The 21,041-nt window shown below is 42.3% G+C and overlaps 1 protein-coding gene across 1 annotated transcript; it reads left to right on the top strand.

Annotated features, from left to right (window-relative positions):
• The first annotated feature begins 10,688 nt into the window (after positions 1-10,688).
• On the top strand, positions 10,689-17,095 carry LOC6051048. Its single transcript, XM_038262045.1, has 3 exons — positions 10,689-11,301; positions 11,536-12,739; positions 14,557-17,095. The coding sequence occupies exons 1-3, from the start codon at positions 10,689-10,691 to the stop codon at positions 17,093-17,095; spliced, it is 4,356 nt and encodes a 1,451-aa protein (XP_038117973.1).
• The last annotated feature ends 3,946 nt before the right edge of the window (positions 17,096-21,041 follow it).

Raw genomic sequence — 21,041 nt, 5'->3', positions numbered from 1 at the left:
TAGTTTTTAGTTTTTAGTTTTTAGTTTTTAGTTTTTAGTTTTTAGTTTTTAGTTTTTAGTTTTTAGTTTTTAGTTTTTAGTTTTTAGTTTTTAGTTTTTAGTTTTTAGTTTTTAGTTTTTAGTTTTTAGTTTTTAGTTTTTAGTTTTTAGTTTTTAGTTTTTAGTTTTTAGTTTTTAGTTTTTAGTTTTTAGTTTTTAGTTTTTAGTTTTTAGTTTTTAGTTTTTAGTTTTTAGTTTTTAGTTTTTAGTTTTTAGTTTTTAGTTTTTAGTTTTTAGTTTTTAGTTTTTAGTTTTTAGTTTTTAGTTTTTAGTTTTTAGTTTTTAGTTTTTAGTTTTTAGTTTTTAGTTTTTAGTTTTTAGTTTTTAGTTTTTAGTTTTTAGTTTTTAGTTTTTAGTTTTTAGTTTTTAGTTTTTAGTTTTTAGTTTTTAGTTTTTAGTTTTTAGTTTTTAGTTTTTAGTTTTTAGTTTTTAGTTTTTAGTTTTTAGTTTTTAGTTTTTAGTTTTTAGACTTAAAAAAAACTTTTTGTGAATGAAAAAAGAGAAAAGTAAAATATTTCACAGCATCAAACACTAGTAACAGTATTTTTTCTTAACTTGAGATTACCTTAAAAACTCGTAAAATATACTTGATAATTATGATCTGTTTCAGCTTCTAGGGCAAATGAAATGAATTGTTATGTCTACTTATATTATTTCATTGTAACATTGATCGATTATATGCATTGTTTTCAATTCCAGTATCATTCTTATCGTTCTGTTCCTATCCCACTCCTCAGTTTTACCACCATTGAAGTTATTACGTTATCTCAATAAGCTTTCCTTAAAAGCATTGGAACCAGCTGAAGCATAAAATCTTTAAAATCTTATTTATTATTACACAGCTTCTTGGACTCGCCTTTAAATTTGCCGTTTATATTTATAAATTCATTTATATATACTCATCTGTCTCACCATCCAGCATATATTCATTAAGCTATTCCTTTTTATCCCACAGCTTCTAGGACTCAACTTTGAATTTGCTACTTATATATGTTTATTCTTTTACTATATGACCTCCTTTAAAATCCATGTCATCCTCATCGTATTCTTCTCCTTGTTTAATTATTCCACAGTCTCTTTGACTCCTCTTCAAATTGTCCATTGCAACATTGATCGATTACATAATAATTGTTAAATTCCAATATTACGTTCATCATCCTGTACCTATCCCACTCCTCCGATTTACCACTCAGTACATAATTTAAATAAAGCTATAAAATTTGATAAGCATTCCTTAACAGCGTTGGTACCATCGGGATCGTCTATTATTTAAATTCTTATTCATTATTTCACAGCTTCTTGGACTCACCTTTAAATTTGCTTATATGTTTATACTTATTTATTCATTTACTATATGATATATTCATTTATTCATTTACTATATGAACTCCTTCAACACCTATACCATCATTATCCTATCCCTCATCTCCCATTTGCTTCCATATCCCCAATAATCAAATGACATAAAACATAGACATTTACAACAACACTCACTCATGACAAACCACATCATAACTGACTCGGAGCGTTTGGTACGGTATGTCTACGCATCCTTCCTCCCCTGTAGTTCCTGTAAAATGTGATCCGTTTACAGAATCCTCTCTGCGGCTAATGCAACGCAGTAGGCCTGGCCGCTTTAATCAGTGTAATACATTTCGGCTGATCTCAAAATTACTACAATCATCAATAATGACAAGAAAGAACTTATCGTTCTTTTGTTATCTAACTTCAAGATCTTCCAGGATGCTATCTTCGGACTGGCTGCGCTTGTGTTTGATTAGATTAGATTAAAAAAATTACCTCTCGAAAAATCAAATTTTTAATTTTTTTGTTTGAAAATCTCTACTTCAAACATTTGAACATGTCAATACGATTCCATCGAACAAGAAACACTATTGGATGACTTTGTGTTTACCCCTGACCTCTAAGGGGTGAGATTGGGTCAATTTTCATACGATAGAATCCATTAACTTACACCATATTTTGAGAAAATGTTTGTAAACTATGTAAGAACAATTCTACGATACAAGATTTTCGATGTTACTTAAATTGTTTTAGTTATTAAGAAATTACGAGAGGTTTTTTGCTTTTTGACCCATAGTCACCCCCACTGACGGTACGTAAGAAAATTTGGGTAGCAGACTATTTTTTAATTTGTTGTAGCCTTTTTAACGATTTTGGTGTGTGTGTAATCTTTAAGAAGTGTTCAAATTCCGTCACCCGTGGAACTCACGCTCGACATCCCCCAAATGAAGAGCAGTGAAGGGAAAGGACTCGCCCGCCAAAGGCCCTACCGCTGCGCGACCGGTGTGATGGAAATGAAATGTAAATTTTTCATCCGTCATGAAATAAACATTTCTTTTCATTTTTATACATTTTTTTTCTTACCCAGTCACGTTCCAGGTTGCCGTTGCTGTTGCTCAACGGCGCAATCCTTCAGTGATTTGCTTCCAGGTCACAGCAACGCCAACAACAATCCTTAAGTCTGGGGCAGAAAAAAAAATGTGCAAGAATCCGAGGGCAAATCCCTTCGCGTCAGACGGCTGACAGCTCAGCGAAGCCGATTGGTGACGATTCTGTCACGGGAACACGCCGAGTCACGGTGGCGCGTGGGAGTGATGAGAATTCTCATTTTGTTGATGTTTTGGATTGCTGCAAAGGAATAGGTATGTTGATATAGTCGGTTTGCCATCCTTTGGCATGATTGTGAAAAAGTTATGCTAATGTGAATTCTATGGCTGCATATTTAGTAGTTGATTTACTCATTTTTGAAGAGGTTTCATTAATTTTGCTAAACTGTGCTTATTTTTGGGTATTTTTAACCAATTGAGAACTTTATTAGCCTTTGAATGTTATAAAGTTTATGGTAACTTGCTAAAATTCAAAAAGTGTTTAAAAATTAATCATTCATTGTTTCAAATTACGTGTTTCAAACCACGGAGCAACTAGTATTCAAACAATTGTATAGTTGCCTTACCCAGTGTTATTCAACACTTTATTTAACCATTTTACGACCTATCAACAAGGCAAATCTACTCTCCATCCTATCCTTAATGGATGCAAATGAAATTGAAGCTGAACCACAATTGGCACTGGATAGAACCTTCCAGACCAGCCATTGTACCTCACCATGAATCAATGGGATTTACATAGCCAAACCATAATTTGAATAAATTTCTCGTTTCGTGAAATCTATTTGTTCAACCATCAGTCCGGCTGGGCGACCTTCGGTTTTGCCGCGTGACCAACAACATTCCGAAACAGTTTGCCAAACAACCAGCCAAAGTTTAGACTTTGAGAAGGGGTATGGAATTTCACAAACCAAAAAATAAATAAATAAATAAAAAATGTGATAGAATCAAGCTATTTGCTTTGAAACTGCGGGTGATGGTTTTAGTGTGAACAATTCATGGAAAAATAACAGGTGGGAACAGGTCGGCTACCCGGGCAGACGGTAATAACAAAATTAATAATATTTCAATAACAAATCCTGTTAAAATAACAAAGAGTGTTATTATTTTATCCTGAAGTTCAACTTCAAGAAGAAAAAATAATAACAGTTTCTGATAAAATAACAAAATTTGGTATTGAAGTGATATTATATTGAAAATGTTTAATAACACGCTAATAAGAGGAAATGTTGTACATTTCAAAAACTCTTCTAATAACAAAATTTGTTATTCGTTCGGTATACTGACTTAGAAAAAAAAATGCCATAAATCTCACAAATTGGAAAAGTTTCTAAGTGTCCATAACACAATCTGTTATTATTTTTTCTTTTGTTAAATATGTACAGATCTTTGGGATAATTTTGTCTAATTTCGTCGGGGTCATTATTTTGACCATGAAATGGGGTCCTTAATCTAAAATTATTCTAAAAAGTTGAAATTTTGAAAGTTGATTTTTTTAATTATTTGATATACCCCCTAAAGGACTTTGTTTAAAATGGTTAGAACTATGGGATAATTTTGACCAATTTCGTCAGGGTCATTATTTTGGTCATGAAATGGGGTTCTTAAGCTAAAATTATTCTAAAAAGTTGAAATTTTGGAAGTTGATTTTTTAAATTATTTGATATACACCCTAAGGGACTTTGCTAAAATTGGCTAGAACTATGGGATAATTTTGACCAATTTCGTCGGGGTCATTATTTTTGCCATGAAATGGGGTCCTTAAGCTAAAATTATTCTGAAAAGTTGAAATTATGAAAGTTGATTTTTTTAATTATTTGATATACCCCCGTAGGGACTTTGTTTAAAATGGTTAGAACTATGGGATAATTTTGACCAATTTCGTTGGGGTCATTATTTTGGCTATGAAATGGGGTCCTTAAGCTAAAATTATTCTAAAAAGTTGAAATTTTGAAAGTTGATTTTTTTAATTATTTGATATACCCCCTTAGGGACTTTGTTTACAATGGTTAGAACTATGGGATAATTTTGACCAATTTCGTCAGGGTCATTATTTTGGCCATGAAATGGGGTTCTTAAGCTTAAACTATTCTAAAAAGTTGAAATTTCGAAAGTTGGTTTTTTTATTATTTGATATACCTCCTAAGGGATTTTACTAAAATTGGCTAGAACTATGAAATAATTTTGACCAATTTTATCGGGGTCATTTATTTCACCATGAAATGGGGTTTCAAGCTAAAATTAATCCGATAAAATTAACTTTTGAGAGTTCATTTTTTTTTAAATTTTGTTATATTCCCTAACGGAATTGATTTATTTATTGAAAATTTTTGTAGTGCGAATAACAAAAACTGTTATTATTTTCACAGAGCCAGGAAGTCGGAGCTGACGTTGAAGTTCGAGCTGGAGTGAGACCTCGGAGACTGCATCAGATTCAGAAAATTTTCAGCAACTTTTACTTGGAGTCGGAATCTGTGAAGTCGGGAATTTTTGGAGAGCTGAAGTCGTCGTTGACGTCATATCCTGCATCCAGAGTCGGAGTTGTCTTCAAAGTATGGATTCAAAGTCGCTTGGAGGTACCCGACTCTGCAGCCCTGACTAGTACAGAGGAGTTATGGCAACTGCAGGTTTATTTGCAAATTACAAATAAACCAAAACAATAACTTTTTTTGTTATGGAGACATACCAGTTCAATAACATTTTTTGTTATTATGCTGCTCCACCTCTCCGCACAAAATAACAAATCTTGTTATTCCTTCATGATTCCTTCTGTGGTTTCTTCTGGTTTGTTATTTCAATAACAACATAATAACAGTTTAAGTTATTCTTCGAACAAATCTTTGTTATTGATTTTTGTTATTTTAACAACTAATCCGATCATCCCAATAACATATTTCGATCTTCTCACAATATCAAAAACTGACCTTCCCAAGTTATTTCCGTCTGCTCGGGTATGTTATTTCTTTTTGTGAAATTTAAAATAGAAAAGTTAACAATTATGAACTATTTTTAACATTTTAAGCATAAAGGATTATGCGTTATAGATTTGTCTTTACGAAGCGAGTCCAGAATGACAAGAATTGAAAAAATGTGACGTAATGTGGAAAAATTATATACTGAATATTTGGCATGAACAAAAACAAAAACAAAAACAAAAACAAAAACAAAAACAAAAACAAAAACAAAAACAAAAACAAAAACAAAAACAAAAACAAAAACAAAAACAAAAACAAAAACAAAAACAAAAACAAAAACAAAAACAAAAACAAAAACAAAGCCCAAAGCCCAAAGCCCAAAGCCCAAAGCCCAAAGCCCAAAGCCCAAAGCCCAAAGCCCAAAGCCCAAAGCCCAAAGCCCAAAGCCCAAAGCCCAAAGCCCAAAGCCCAAAGCCCAAAGCCCAAAGCCCAAAGCCCAAAGCCCAAAGCCCAAAGCCCAAAGCCCAAAGCCCAAAGCCCAAAGCCCAAAGCCCAAAGCCCAAAGCCCAAAGCCCAAAGCCCAAAGCCCAAAGCCCAAAGCCCAAAGCCCAAAGCCCAAAGCCCAAAGCCCAAAGCCCAAAGCCCAAAGCCCAAAGCCCAAAGCCCAAAGCCCAAAGCCCAAAGCCCAAAGCCCAAAGCCCAAAGCCCAAAGCCCAAAGCCCAAAGCCCAAAGCCCAAAGCCCAAAGCCCAAAGCCCAAAGCCCAAAGCCCAAAGCCCAAAGCCCAAAGCCCAAAGCCCAAAGCCCAAAGCCCAAAACCAGACTTTTGTTATAAAATCTTTAAAATTATAAAGCAGAGCAAATAACACCACTTGCCGATTTCTACTAAATTATCTGCGCCCGAAGAGCCAAGTGCAAATTACATTTTCACACGTGGTGGTAATTAAAAGCAAATCAATTTTGCTTGCAAAATTTTGCGGCGCCCACATACAAACAAACACCCATGATTATTACGCGGTACCATTACGGCCAATGTGTGTGTGCATGTGCGTGCGCAAAATGCGTTCGCCTGGAATTTTTTTTTGTTTCTCCATTGTTTTTTGCTTTTTTCTCCCCCTCGGTACCATTTCAACGTAATTGTGCAAGCTTGTCGTATGTCGCTTTTTGACGTTTCGAGAAAAACGCAGTATGATTTCAAATTTGAATAATCTGTTTACGGTAAAAAAAACCCAAAGTTTGGCTGAATTTGGTTGCCGGAGTCTCAAGTTGTAATCAAAAATGTAAACAGCAGCTGGGAATACATGTGTGACAATACGGCCTCAGATTAAATTCTCTGTGGACATATGTCCGCACTTGCAGGGTGTGTCAAATTAGCATAATCAGAAGTTTTCCCGGGTTTTGTTGAATATCTCAGGACAGAACTCGAATTTTGGGGATCTCTAAAAGTGTAACTCAGTGTGGCCCGAAATGCACGTGCGACAAGATTGCACAATCACGACGGTTTGTTTCGGCGAGCTCGGCTGTCATCGCAGCACACTGACACACTGTTTTGCTTTCTGCAGAGTTTTTGTTTGCTTTTAATTAATTGAAAATCTGTTTTTCGGCGCGCAAATTGGGCGCTGCGCTTGTCACGGGCACGAAATTACACGCAGAGAGGAATGTTGTTTTTTTTCTCGGTTATCAAGTACGAAATATCTCCTTTTCCACGGAAAAATAACCGAGTTTTTTTTTTTTTTGTTGGGGAATCGCGAAAGCAATTAAAATTAATTAAGAACTGTTTGGAAGTAATTTTCCTTATTTTGAAAAGAGATCAAATCTCAACAGGCAGTTCATCATCACACTTGGCCCCGATAAATCAGCCCTGCCGGAAAACACAATCACGTGTCAATGAAGCGGAGATTTATCGCATTCGAAACAATCTGGACCGAACGGGGGCCCGAAGGTTGCGGGGTAGGTCATCGATTTGATTTATCGTCCTTCCGTTGGCCAAAGTCGTCGTCCAGTTGAGGAAGACTGCGTCTCAAAGGAATTACTGAACGGTGAGCAGTTCAATAGTTGGAGTAAAATTCTTGCTTATGTGGCTTGAGGAAGTTCATCAAAGACTGTGCAAAAAAAACAACATAAGATTAACTTGAAAAACAAGTTGAGCTAAAAATATCATTGCTGAAAAGTTCAACTTTTCAGCACTTGTATCTAAATTTTGGAATTTGACACTTATCTTGATGACAAATAGCATTCCACAAACATCTGACCTCTTTGTTTGACTGTTGGATGCTGGTACAGAGGTAGGTTGATTGGATGGCAAACCCGATTTCTGTCGAATGTCAATTTGCTCAAACCACTTATATTTCACAGTGCTAACAGATGTGGCTAATATAAACTCATGTAACATCAATGATTGGTCTTCTTGAAGATTGATTGATGAATCTTGTGATTATTTTTTTTTTATTTATAAGAATGAAAATTGTATAGTTATAATCATCAAGCAACCGCAAAGCTATATTATTTCAACCATCTCGTTAGAATTCATTCGAACACCAACTGAAAATGACGTACGTCAGCACAGCTGGCACGTCATTAAAAACAGAGCGCACTGCAGAACTAATATCATGTTTGCATTGAATTTGCACCAATTCCTGCCACAACAAACATGCTCAGATATCTGCGGAGGATGTTCGTTCCAAGCACGGTTCGTAGACACCGCGCGAAGGATGATATCTTTTGCAGACGTATTTCCAGACAATTTCACCGTCTCATAATTACGAGTCCTTTTCCTTTCCGCTCGCCACTCCACCCCACAATTCAGCAGTCACAGTCTGTTGCAGACAACACATCAGCACACATACACACACATACAAATCTACATACAAATCTACACATGCCCAGGTTTCTCCTTTTTCCTCTTCTCGCACGATCCTAGACAAGTCCACCCATCGCATATCACACCATGGGAAAAAAAGAACCTCAGTGAATCCTTGAGCCAAATGAGAGTAAAAGTGTTTCCTTCGTGTTTTTTTCTTTTTTACGCTCTGTCACACGTGTTTCATCAACAGAACACATGTCTGACTTTTACAAATTGGTTCCAGATGAAAGTGCAGAAAAACGTGGAATTAAACGGAAACATTGCAACATATTTGCATTTTTGAAGTAAAGTAACATAAAATCTGTGGTCTAGCGCAGAAGCTTTTGTTTTACAGGTATTCGATTTTTCGATAAGTTTTGCCTTTCTCACTAAAGAAAGGTATAGGTTTTACTTTATGGCTGGACATCATTTTTGTTTAGGCTTAAGATATTAATTAGAATTAGAACCCCTGGATCGTGGATCACGTTTGTGATATAGGTCGTCTCCCTTTAACAAGTGCGCTTTCTTATCTTTCTATTGTACCTACTGATAAAAGGCACGATCGATGGCGATCGGTCAGTTGCCACGCACACTACCTTTAGCTTGACCCGTGATATCGCGAGAATACCAGAGCAGTTTTAGTAGTGTACCGACCACGCGCGCAAGAACATCTACGCGATCCTCGATCAGTGTCGTTCGACACCAAATAAAATTAGTGGTTTGCCCCAATAAAACGTGTTTTGCGCAATAAAGTGTAGTTTATCGTAAACGCCGCGTGTGTTGGATTTTTTGGCCCGAAAAGGGTGAAACTGGGGTTGAAAACCCCCCGAAGACCGTCTTCACGGTGAGCACGTGCGTGTGCCGGAAAACGAACGTCTCCGCCGATCCGAACAACGTCGTCCGCTTGCGTCCTCCCCAGCTGGTCCGCGGTAAGAACTGTACATTTTGTGGTCCTTCGAACCGGATGTCGAAGGGCATCCGGGGACCAAAGACCGCTGGACAGGAGTGACGCCGCGGGAGAAGCGCGTCGCGAACAATAGGCTCGCATCGGACAAAAGTGACCCGCGAACGGGACAAAGTGCGAGTGGGAACAATAGTGGTGCGCGAACAAAGTGTGTGAACACGAGGAAGGCGCTGAAGAAGAATTCGCGGTGGCAAGGCCGCGCCGCAAGAAAACCGCCATTGCTGTTGGCGGCCACGCGTTCCAGTGGGAATCGTCGATCGCCGCGTCGCTGACGCCGGCTCGAAGCTGGTGTGGAGCAGGAACGAGATCAGCGAGGGAGTAGCAGTTTAACAGAAACAGGACTAGATTAAGAGCATGAACTTTGGTTGGTTTTGGTGCAGGGAGGTTTTGCATGCGACCTGTGGCACGTCAAGCATGAGACGTACGCTGGAGAATTAGATGGATTGAAAGGTGGATCGTGTACAATTTTGCGAATAAATAAACGACAACTTCAATTGAAACTCCGTTTGCTTGCACATTTCTTGAAAGCTACTAGTCCTTGAGTTGGGTTCTCCAGATTGATGGTCTTGGGTTCTGCTGGCAATTTTTGGCTTGATGTTCGCTGGGTCGGTTCCCCTTCGCTGCAGTCTGATTATCTGTTGTTCTGTCACTCTGTCAATCGTGGGACGTTGAGTAGAATCGCGATCGTGTTCCGGTCGTGCTGTTTCCGGTTGGAGCGTTCCAGTCGGAGATTTGCGGTAGAAAGTGTAGCAGAAAAGTGGACTTTAAAATCAATCAATCAGTGCTCAAAGTGCCAATAAGAACACAACTTGTTATTTCGTAGATTACAGTGAAGTTTTCTTTTCGTTTTGTGTTAAATGTTCAGTGTCTAGTCAGAACACAATTTGTTATTTTACGTACCAGACGAAAAGTGTGCAAAAATGAGTGAGCTTAGAGATTTGAGGAAGCAAGAACAGCAGCTGCGGAATACTCTCGAGTCCGTAAGCCAGTTCAAGAACAACTACAAACCGGAAGTGCATGCTGGTGAACTTGTGACTAGGATCGAGATGTTGGATGCAGCGATGAAAAAATTTTACGTTGTTCGGAGGAAAATTGAGCTGATTCTTGAGGAGACTGATGAAGAGGAAGTGGTGGCTGTGAAGGAGACTCCAGAGGAAAAGAAAGCTCGCCTGTCTGTACGCACTGACGAACGTAATGCTGAGAATGCGCACATATCCAAGGAGGTTGAAGACATGTACTGTAACTTGAAGTCTTCCCTAAAAGCTCTGCTGCCGAAGCCAGTGGAGTCAAAAGTGGCCGAAACTCAGCAGAACGTCCCCGTACAGCAGCACACCAACGCACTGTCTCACGTGAAGCTACCAGAAATTAAGCTGCCCAGCTTCGGAGGTGAACTTTGCGAATGGGTCACATTTCGTGACATGTTCCTGAGTTTGATTCACAACAACGATCAGCTCACAGAAATGGACAAATTTAGCTATCTTCGTTCTTCGCTGTTTGCTGGAGATTGAGACGGTCAAGATGTCCTCCGAAAACTACTCTATTGCGTGGGATTTGCTGCAGAAAAAATACGAGCACAAAAAGCTCATCGTGAAGGCTCATCTTGACGCGTTGGTTGCTTTAGAACCGATGAAAAAGGAGAGTTACAATGCGTTGAATCACCTCATCAGCGAGTTTGACCGAAACCTTCAAATGCTGGACAAAATCGGGGAGAACACTGCACAGTGGAGTACCGTTTTGGTGCACATGGTGTGTTCCAGATTAGATCCTGCCACTATCCGTCACTGGGAAAATCATCACAAGTCCAAAGAGGTGCCCAAATACACGGATTTGGTCGAGTTCTTAAGAAGCCAGTGCTCGATTCTCCAGGCGGTCAAATCCAACAACCCTGAGGTGAAGAAGCAGAAGTTTACAACAGGTCACGCGTTTGTGCAGGCGAAGCAACAACATCAGCAACAACAGCGTAGGTGTCCGTTCTGTAAGGAGTATCCCCATTCAGCTTTTAGGTGCCAGAAGTTACAGCAAATGACTGTCCAAGAACGTTACGAAGCAGTCAAGCGAAACGGGCTGTGCTTAAACTGTTTGTCGCCGTTGCATCTGATTCGGAACTGTACCAGTGGGAGCTGCAGGCATTGTAGGCAAAAGCATCATACTATGCTGCACATCGGATCAATAAATGGTCGAGCAGCATCAGCGGTGCAGCATAACGGTTCCTCCGTCCCACCCTCACAGAATCGAACACAGAACAACACACAGACACAGCCAACTGGCCAAACCCAACACAACCAACCCACTCAGAACAACCGACCATCACAATCACTTTCCATGTCAAGCACAAATTCGCAAACACAACCACCTAACACCACAGGTCGCCCCTCCCCCTCGAACGCAATTGCATTATCAACTACAACCGAACAACCATACCGCCAAGTTCTGCTCTCAACGGCCGTAGTGCGTCTTACTGATCGCTACGGAAACACTCAATACGCGAGAGCCCTGCTGGACTCTTGCTCGGAATACTGTTTCATCACGACGAACCTTGCCCAAAAGTTGAAGCTGGTCGAAGCTGCCAGCTGCCTGTCTGTCGCAGGCATCGGAGGTTCGGTGGTACAGTCAACGAAGGTGGTAGAAGCAACAGTTTTCCCGCGATCTCTGCGTATCTCGCCGTACTCGGAGAACATTCAGCTGCACGTGCTGCCGAAGCTCACGTCTAGACTTCCAACTGAGAAGATCAACGTGCAACAGCTGAACATTCCAGATGATCTCATGCTCGCGGACCCCGAGTTTTACAAGCCTGGTCCGATTGACATCATCTTAGGCGCAGAGTTCTACTACGATCTACTGGCAGATGGAAGATTGAAGCTCTCAGACGAAGGACCCACACTTCAGCATACCGTGCTAGGTTGGGTAGTTTCCGGCAGGATTCCCAGCAGCTACAGCAACATTCCGAAAATGCTTGCGTATTCCTGTCACAACGTCGACCTACGAGAGCTAGTCAGCAGATTTTGGGAGTTGGAGTCTTGCAACACCCGGAGCGCACACTCCGTAGAGGAGTCGATGTGCGAGGAGATTTTTGCGAAAACAACAGTTCGAGATGCAGAAGGCAGATTTGTAGTTCAGCTGCCGAAGAAGGATTACGTGATGGAAAGATTAGGAGACTCCAAGGACATCGCCCTGAAACGGTTGGAAGGCATGGAACGTCGGTTCGCAGTGAACAGCACGCTAAAAACACTGTACACCGAGTTCATTCAGGAATATCTAGCCATGGGACACATGGTGGAAGTGCCAGAGGATGATACTGCTCAGCGCACGTACTTTCTACCTCACCACGCCGTATTAAGACCGGAGAGCACAACAACAAAACTCAGAGTCGTCTTTGACGCCTCTTGCCGCACAATTACGGGTGTTTCGCTGAACGACGGACTGATGGTTGGACCAGTCGTCCAGGACGATCTGTTGCCGATCATTCTACGGTTCCGTTGCTGGAAGTACGCGCTGGTTGCGGATGTAGCGAAAATGTATCGTATGGTGCCGATGGACGAAGCAGATCAACCTCTTCAACGGATTTGGTGGCGTTGTAGAAGTGATGGCGTCATGATGCGCTACACACTAAACTGTCAGCAGTGAAAAAAAAAAACAAAAAGTGTCAACCGATTTTAATGTTCTTGTGTTGTTTACAACTCTCAATTGCAACTTTTCTCCCGTCAAATAAACACGTGTCCTGCAATCGGAGTGAACCGTCTTTTTACTTTTCCCTCCCGCGAAGTCGATTCTTGTGGCCACTCTGCTGTGTAACCTGGTTAGTGCCTAGAGGTTATGGGCCCAGAGTAGGGAACTGTGAAATCAACACGGTGCGGGAGCAAGAAGTTGGAAAAGCGAAAGCCACGGTTGGCGAACGAAGGTGTGGTTGGAATCGGTGCGGTGCGGTATGGATTTGGGAAAAATGAACGTCAAGCGGCTCACGTACGACAACTACGAATCATGGAAACAGCGGGCCAGGCAGGTGCTGACCCGGGAAGGTTTGTGGCGCTATGTCGCGGGGGAAGTTCCGGCTTTGAAAGAGCGATCTGCGGAATGGATTGAAAAGGATGATTTAACGCTACAAACGATCGGTTACCTCATGGAAGATCCCCAGATGCGAATCATCAAGGACGCGAAGACGGCCCAAGAGGCGTGGGGGATGCTGAAGAAGAACTACACCCAGGATTCTTCCGTTGGAAAAGTGGCCTTGATCAAGAAGCTGTCCAAACTGCAGCTGGACGAAGGAGGAGACATGAGAATATTTCTTACCGAGATGGAGGAGCTTTTCGAAAAGCTGGAGAACGCTGGAGCTCGTATTGATGAAGACATCAAGGCGGCGTTCATGCTTGCCGGACTGCCGGAGTCCTACGAAAGTACGGTCTCATCGATCCAAGGGCGAATGGAGGTGTTTACGGTGAACTTCGTGAAAACTAAGCTACTGGAAGAGTACGGACGCAGGCAGAGCAAGACGAACGTGGACGACAAGGCCATGATGGCACGAAAGATCCAACCCTACCCGAGAAGTAACGATGTCAAGCGGACGTGTTACGCATGCGGAAGTGAAAATCATCTGGTTCGTGATTGTGATGCGGTAAAACGAGTTCGTGGAGAATGTTCCAAGGCTGGTGGCAAACAAAGCAGCGCTTTATCAGCACGAGTCAGCGTCGATGATGATCTTTGCCTGGCTGCGATTCAGGAGGAGAGTGAACAGGACTGGTATTTGGATTCTGGCGCTTCGGTGCACATGACCGGCAGAATCGAATCCCTGGATCAACGTGGAGCGGTAACGACTACGAATGTGAAGCTTCCCGATGGAAAAGTGCTGAAATCGTCCATGGTAGGGTCGGCAAAGCTTTGTGTTTTGGATGGAAACCGTAAGTCGACTGCTGTAAAGCTGAAGAATGTGTCGTACGTGCCAGGGTTGAAGGCAAATCTCGTTTCAGTAAGTGCAATCTCGATGAAAGGTTTTGACGTTATCTTTAAGGCAAGCGAGTGCTATGTCATGAAAGATGACAAGGTTTTGATCATTGGACAGAAATTTGGCAAGTTGTACAAGCTTAATCTTTGAATGTTAAACAAACGCATTGAATTAGTAGAAGAAAGAACAGTTGAGTTGTCTAGCGAGGAGGAGTGTAGAAGTGATGGCGTCATGATGCGCTACACACTAAACTGTCAGCAGTGAAAAAAAAAAACAAAAAGTGTCAACCGATTTTAATGTTCTTGTGTTGTTTACAACTCTCAATTGCAACTTTTCTCCCGTCAAATAAACACGTGTCCTGCAATCGGAGTGAACCGTCTTTTTACTTTTCCCTCCCGCGAAGTCGATTCTTGTGGCCACTCTGCTGTGTAACCTGGTTAGTGCCTAGAGGCGTGACAACCCTAGCGATCCAGCCAAGGCCTACCAGTTGACCACAGTAACCTATGGCACTGCGTCGGCGCCTTACTTGGCCACCAAATGTCTCCAGCAGCTATCCGTAATCGGACAAGAAAGCCATCCCTTGGCGGCGAAAGTCGTTGGGAGAGATTTTTATGTTGATGATCTTCTGTCGGGAGCAGCAACCATCGACAATGGAATAGCGCTCGTCGAGGAACTTGTGGATCTTCTGGACACGGTGGGTTTTACCCTACGAAAGTGGACTTCGAACAGTTCAGAGATTTTGGAAACCATTCCGCCAGAGCTTAGGGATGAACGGAACATCTTGGAGTTGGATTCATCTTCGTCGTTCGTCAAAACTCTAGGATTGATTTGGGAGCCCAGCACGGACAGCTTCAGATTCAAGGCACCGAAGTGGAAATCGGAATCGCCAATCACCAAGAAGGTGGTTCTCTCGGACACCGCGAGCATTTTTGATCCAGTTGGACTCATCGGACCTGTTGTCGTGCAGGCTAAAATATTCATCCAGAAGCTTTGGCAGGAGAAGTACGGTTGGGATCAAACCCTGGCAGAGGACCATCGAAACTACTGGTTGGAATATCGTCGGAATCTGATGGCGTTGGATACACTCCGTATTCCTCGTTGGATTGGTTTAGGTGGATGCTTGGCAAGCGTACAGTTTCACGGTTTCTGTGATGCTTCACAACAAGCTTACGGAGCTTGTCTGTACCTGCGAGCAGTTCAGGTCGACGGACTGATCACGCTGCACTTGATCACGTCGAAGTCCAGAGTTGCGCCTCTTGAAGACCTAGCTCGAAAGAAGAAGAAGCGTGACATCACTCTACTCGAACTATCAGCAGCACTACTGCTCTGTCATCTCTATGACCTGGTCCGTCGTAGCATTCAGCAGGAAATTCAAGCATTTTTCTGGACGGACTCGATGATAGTGCTATGTTGGTTAGCTTCACTTCCGTCCCGCTGGAAACCGTTTGTCGCTAACAGGGTCTCGGAGATCCAACATGTCACCGTAGACGGCGTGTGGTCTCACATCGCCGGAGTAGACAATCCCGCTGATATCATTTCACGTGGTTGTACCCCGGCCGAGTTGCTGTACAAGCCAGAATGGTACGGTCGTCTGCAATATCTACTTTTGGAACAAGAACAGTGGCCAAAGCTCGGCAATCGCGCACCAGAATCAGAACTCGCTTTGAAGGAGGAGAGATCTACAGTTTCGTTGCCCGCTCGAGCTCGTCCACCGAACGAACTCTTTTCTCTGCGTTCCAACTACCACGAGCTCATCCGTCTGGTCGCGTGGGTTCGACGCTTTGCGCATAACGCCAGACATACAAATCGAGATTGCCGGAGAACTGGAGAATTGTCGCACGTGGAGCTACGAGAAGCATTGACGTTTTTGATTCGGGTGGCCCAAACAGAAGGTTTTCCCGAAGAAATAGCGGATTTGACCAAGAAGAAGCCGATTCAACCCTCGTCGAAGCTGCTTGCGCTCAACCCTCGGCTGATAGATGGAGTAATGCGCGTCGGCGGCCGGCTGATGAACGCACCAGTTCCTGAAAGTCGCAAGCACCCGATCATCCTGCATCATCAGCACCCATTCACCAAGATCGTGATGTCGTACTACCATTGGATGCTATATCACGCCGGTCAGCAGCTGCTGATCGCCGCAGTACGAGGGAAGTATTGGCCAACAAACATTCGAAGTCTGGCTCGCCAGACGATCCATCGGTGCGTAGACTGCTTCAAGGCCAAGCCACGTGTGCACGAGCAGCTCATGGCTGACTTGCCGTCGGTACGCGTCTGTCCTGCAGCAGCTTTTCAGAAGGTCGGAGTAGACTTTTGCGGACCGTTCTACATCCGATACCCAATTCGGCGCAGTGTACCGGTCAAGTGCTTTGTGGCAATTTTTGTCTGTTTGGTCACGAAGGCGGTTCACATGGAAGTAGTAGCAGATTTGTCAACCCAGGCGTTCCTGGCCGCGTTCAAGCGTTTCGTGGCCATCCGAGGAAAATCACAGCTTGTCATGTGTGACAACGCTACCAACTTTGTAGGAGCAAATCGAGAACTGCAGAAGCTACTTCAACAGTTGCTCGATCAGCTTGCACAGCACACAATAGTACGCACCGCAGAGGAAGATGGGATAGAATTCAAGTTCATTCCGCCCCGCTCCCCCAACTTTGGTGGGTTGTGGGAGGCGGCGGTAAAATCATTCAAGGCACATTTCCGCAAAACGATAGGCAGCAGAACGTTGACGTACGACGAGTTGCACACCGTAGTCCAGCAAATAGCAGCAATTCTCAACTCGCGTCCATTAACTCCGCTGAGTAACGATCCGGACGATTTCGACGCTTTAACGCCCGGACACTTTTTGACTGGACGGCCGCTCGCTGCTGTTCCAGAGCCCGATCTTCAAGAGATACCAGAGAATCGTCTAGCGCTGTGGCAGAGAACTCAAGCGTTTGTACAGCAGATTTGGAGAAAGTGGAAAACTGAGTACCTGTCGAACCTGCAGAACTGAACCAGATGGACGAAACAGCGGGATAACATCAAGATCGGAACCATGGTCCCACTCAAGGAGGACAATTTGCCCCCGCTCAAGTGGAAGTTAGCACGCGTAGTAGCAGTCTACAAGGGCTCGGACGACAACATTCGAGTAGTAACCGTCCGCACCCAGGATGGCAAATTCGATAGAAGCATCTCCAAGATCTGTGTCCTGCCGATTCAGGACAACATCGACGAAGCAGCTGACGAGAACTAGAAGTGGTAAATCCCACGAACGTGACTGTGCGGCGCGCAAGTCATGACGGTCGGCGCTACCTTATCGGCCACGTTTCGTTGGGTACAAGCGTGTCGGAGTGGTAATTCCCACTAGTTGTGGCTGTGCGGAGCGCAAGTCATGACAGCCGGCGCTACCTTATCGGTCACTCTATGTAGGGTCCACCCACACAATTTGCAACCTTTTTGATGTCCAACCCGATCACGCCCGTGATACGGTGAACCAATTTTGAACAAACTCGCCCAACCCCAAGTCCAAGCTTTCCACATCAATCGAATTGGTTATGGTTGCCCTAATCTCGTATCGTCAAGCATGTTTTATCTCTGGTTTCGGTGCATGGTAACAAACGCAAATGATAAGCCCTAAATCGCCTCAAAATCAAGCAGCAATACAACCCAGAACACTCAGCCCGGCAGTGGACGCGTTGCTTGGCCAGCTGATTCTGTACTCGACCAACAAACGGAAGGATTGATCACCCGGACGTCCCCGGTCATCGCAGTATCAGCGCAGTAGAACCTTTGGACAGCACATCAGCGGCGTACCAGTCGTCGTCAACGTTGCTGGAGGCGGCTGCGGAGGCCTCCACGGCCTCCGCTCCAGGTAAGTTGTTTCCATTTACTTAATTTCGTGGTAAAAAGCGGGTTTCTCATCCGCAGCAATCGTCACCATCGACACCACCTGGCACCCAGCGCTGCTGGCGTGTGCATCGACGTAGAACTCCAGTGCATCGGCCAGTGCACTCGAGCGTAGCAGAGCATCGTAGAAGACACCAACAACACCTAGAACCAGTTCAGCAAGCAGAATCAACCGTAGAAGTACCGTCGCAGTACTGTAGCAGTCGCAGCACTCGTAACAACCTTGGTGGGTTGCATCGCAGCAGGCCTTGCCTCAAGATCGGTGCAAAAGAACAAGAGAAGAAAAGCCTTAGGCATTGTGTAGAGCTCGCACAGTGATAACAAACAAATCTTTTTATAGAACACTCACACTTAGATACTAGAAACCAAACAAAATGATAACAGTGCCGTATGAAATTTGTGTATAGGTTTAGGTTTGAAAAGCGTGGCCTTTCAAGGCGGCCGGCATGTTTAGGCTTAAGATATTAATTAGAATTAGAACCCCTGGATTGTGGATCACGTTTGTGATATAGGTCGTCTCCCTTTAACAAGTGCGCTTTCTTATCTTTCTATTGTACCTACTGATAAAAGGCACGATCGATGGCGATCGGTCAGTTGCCACGCACACTACCTTTAGCTTGACCCGTGATATCGCGAGAATACCAGAGCAGTTTTAGTAGTGTACCGACCACGCGCGCAAGAACATCTACGCGATCCTCGATCAGTGTCGTTCGACACCAAATAAAATTAGTGGTTTGCCCCAATAAAACGTGTTTTGCGCAATAAAGTGTAGTTTATCGTAAACGCCGCGTGTGTTGGATTTTTTGGCCCGAAAAGGGTGAAACTGGGGTTGAAAACCCCCCGAAGACCGTCTTCACGGTGAGCACGTGCGTGTGCCGGAAAACGAACGTCTCCGCCGATCCGAACAACGTCGTCCGCTTGCGTCCTCCCCAGCTGGTCCGCGGTAAGAACTGTACAATTTTCATGTTCGTAAATAAGACGATTCAGCATGAATTATAATCGGAAAAAACGCTAAAAAATCACACTGCATCGATTTTCGACGCTTCGTCGCCATGAGCTTCGAATACTGGCGCGAGAATGCTGGCGCATATACGTTGTGGCTTGAGATATACTCGTTTGTAGTAGCTTGTCTACCGATGTTTCCTTCAACATGTAAGATATCGTAGTTTTTCGGTTTCTTTTGCTCTCTCCGTTTTTGCATAACTGTTTAATGTTTATTCAAAAACTTTTGTGACATAGGACATTCATCCGACTACAAACAATTTGCTTCCCGTGTGCTCCTAAAATCACCTTTAAGTAGGCTTCATTTTGTCGTGATTTCGTTAGTTTATTTAACAGGTTTCATTGGATTCCAATAGGAGCTTTCTAAGCTTTTCATCGTTTATATCGTTTTCAAAATTTTCAATGCTCGCGACGCCAATGCCTATCTACCTGAGGTAATGCGAATGAGTGTGTAGTGGTGTGGTTGTAAAAATAGCTATCTCTGACTCTATCACTTTCGTACATGCTGAATGGCAAGCTTCCCTGCACCGTGCGGCACACGCGGTTCACTTGTACCTCGGGTTTGCTTTGCGCCTGCTTTGTTCGGTTTATGGGCCCAAAACTAGAAAACCACTGGCGCATGGGAAGCTTGCTATGCTCGCGTTTGTCATAAATGCTTGTTTGATTAAGATTATGTACGATTAAAAAAAATATTCTTTTGCTGAAAATTGCGTTTTCAATATCATTTGGAAAACAGATCATTAATAATACCTTGCTTTCATCATAAGATCATGTCACTTTCTTTTGTGCTGACGTTATAAATAAACAAAGTCGATGTTATGAATTGAAAGAAGTTATGTTCTTTAGTAAGAATGGCTCTATCTCACCCCTGGTGGGATAAAATCGGTTTTTTTTTCTATTTTAGATGTTATTTGAGCGAATTTCAATCAAAATCGAAATTTTTATTTCTAGAGTTTGTTTTGAAAAGGTTTTATAAACATATCAGGAGTCTTTTTTTTTGAAAAGGTCCAATAAACCAAATTTCCAGTTTTTGTGTTTTTTGAGTTAGGGGTATCACCCAAAAAGCAAAAACTAAAAATTTGGTACAGTCATCCCTCATATTCGGGACAGCTTACAGATCTGCCAACGTTCAACAAATCATAGAAATTCGATAATTGAACATAATGATTTGCATTTTCCTTCATGTGAAAGCTTTTCTTGTGATCTTCCGTTTGATGTTTAGACTTGCTGTACATTTTTACGTTTTATATCAAGTTTTTAAAGAAAAACATTGATCCTTGAAATCCACAAATTCGGAACACTTTTTTCTTACGATGTAAACAAAGTTTTTTTTTCTCTCCAGGAGTACATAGTTTTTACAAAAAAATTACTTCACACTCTGAAACCAATAAAACTCAAGTTTAGTGATGTTTTAAATATGGTCTGATAACTTTTTTTGAGAAAATATCAATTAAATTCAGGTGTTCCACAATTGTGGGAGGCACAATAACATCCCACAATTATGGAACACCCAAGTAACATTTTAGGTTTTACCAAAGCTGTCACAACCGCTATTATCAGCCAAAACCAACATTAAAACCCCTTAGTCGTAACAAACTCCCCAGAACCTTGATAAACCCCACTTAAAACCCAAAAGGACCTACGCAAAAGGTTGTTACGGCCTATTTATAAAACCTACATAGGAGTTCAAGGCTTTACAATTGAATCCTAACAACATCCTCAAAGCCTTGATTAAACCTTTGTTAAAACCTTGATAGGAGTTATGGAAAAATGACATTTCATACGTCTTCAAACGTCTTATGCCAAATAGGTTTTATTTCGGCAAAAATAAGTCTTTGTCTTGCCAAATGAAATTATGGTGATGGTTGTCGAAAATGGCCATGATAAATAAAAGATATAAGAGGTAATCCAAATAATTTGAAAGCTTATTTCTCGCTATTGATGGCTCAAATTTAGCTGAGGTTGAAATTTTATTGATAAATGTAAGGGATATAGAGCCAAAAAATTCAACTCGCTTCATCAAAATTCAATTTTTTTTAATCATAGTGTTT

Source organism: Culex quinquefasciatus, chromosome 1 (assembly GCF_015732765.1).
Source record: "Culex quinquefasciatus strain JHB chromosome 1, VPISU_Cqui_1.0_pri_paternal, whole genome shotgun sequence".
In the NCBI taxonomy this organism is placed as follows: domain Eukaryota; kingdom Metazoa; phylum Arthropoda; class Insecta; order Diptera; family Culicidae; genus Culex; species Culex quinquefasciatus.
This window is presented reverse-complemented; position numbering and strand designations above follow the sequence as displayed.

Excerpts from the sequence above, each read along its gene's own strand:
- LOC6051048 (XM_038262045.1), top strand. The coding sequence starts at position 10,689 with ATGTCCTCCGAAAACTACTCTATTGCGTGGGATTTGCTGCAGAAAAAA. Across the intron at positions 11,302-11,535 it reads CAGTGGGAGCTGCAGGCATT|GTCGCCCCTCCCCCTCGAAC; the intron begins GTAGGCAAAAGC and ends CTAACACCACAG. Across the intron at positions 12,740-14,556 it reads CCTCTTCAACGGATTTGGTG|GCGTGACAACCCTAGCGATC; the intron begins GCGTTGTAGAAG and ends TAGTGCCTAGAG.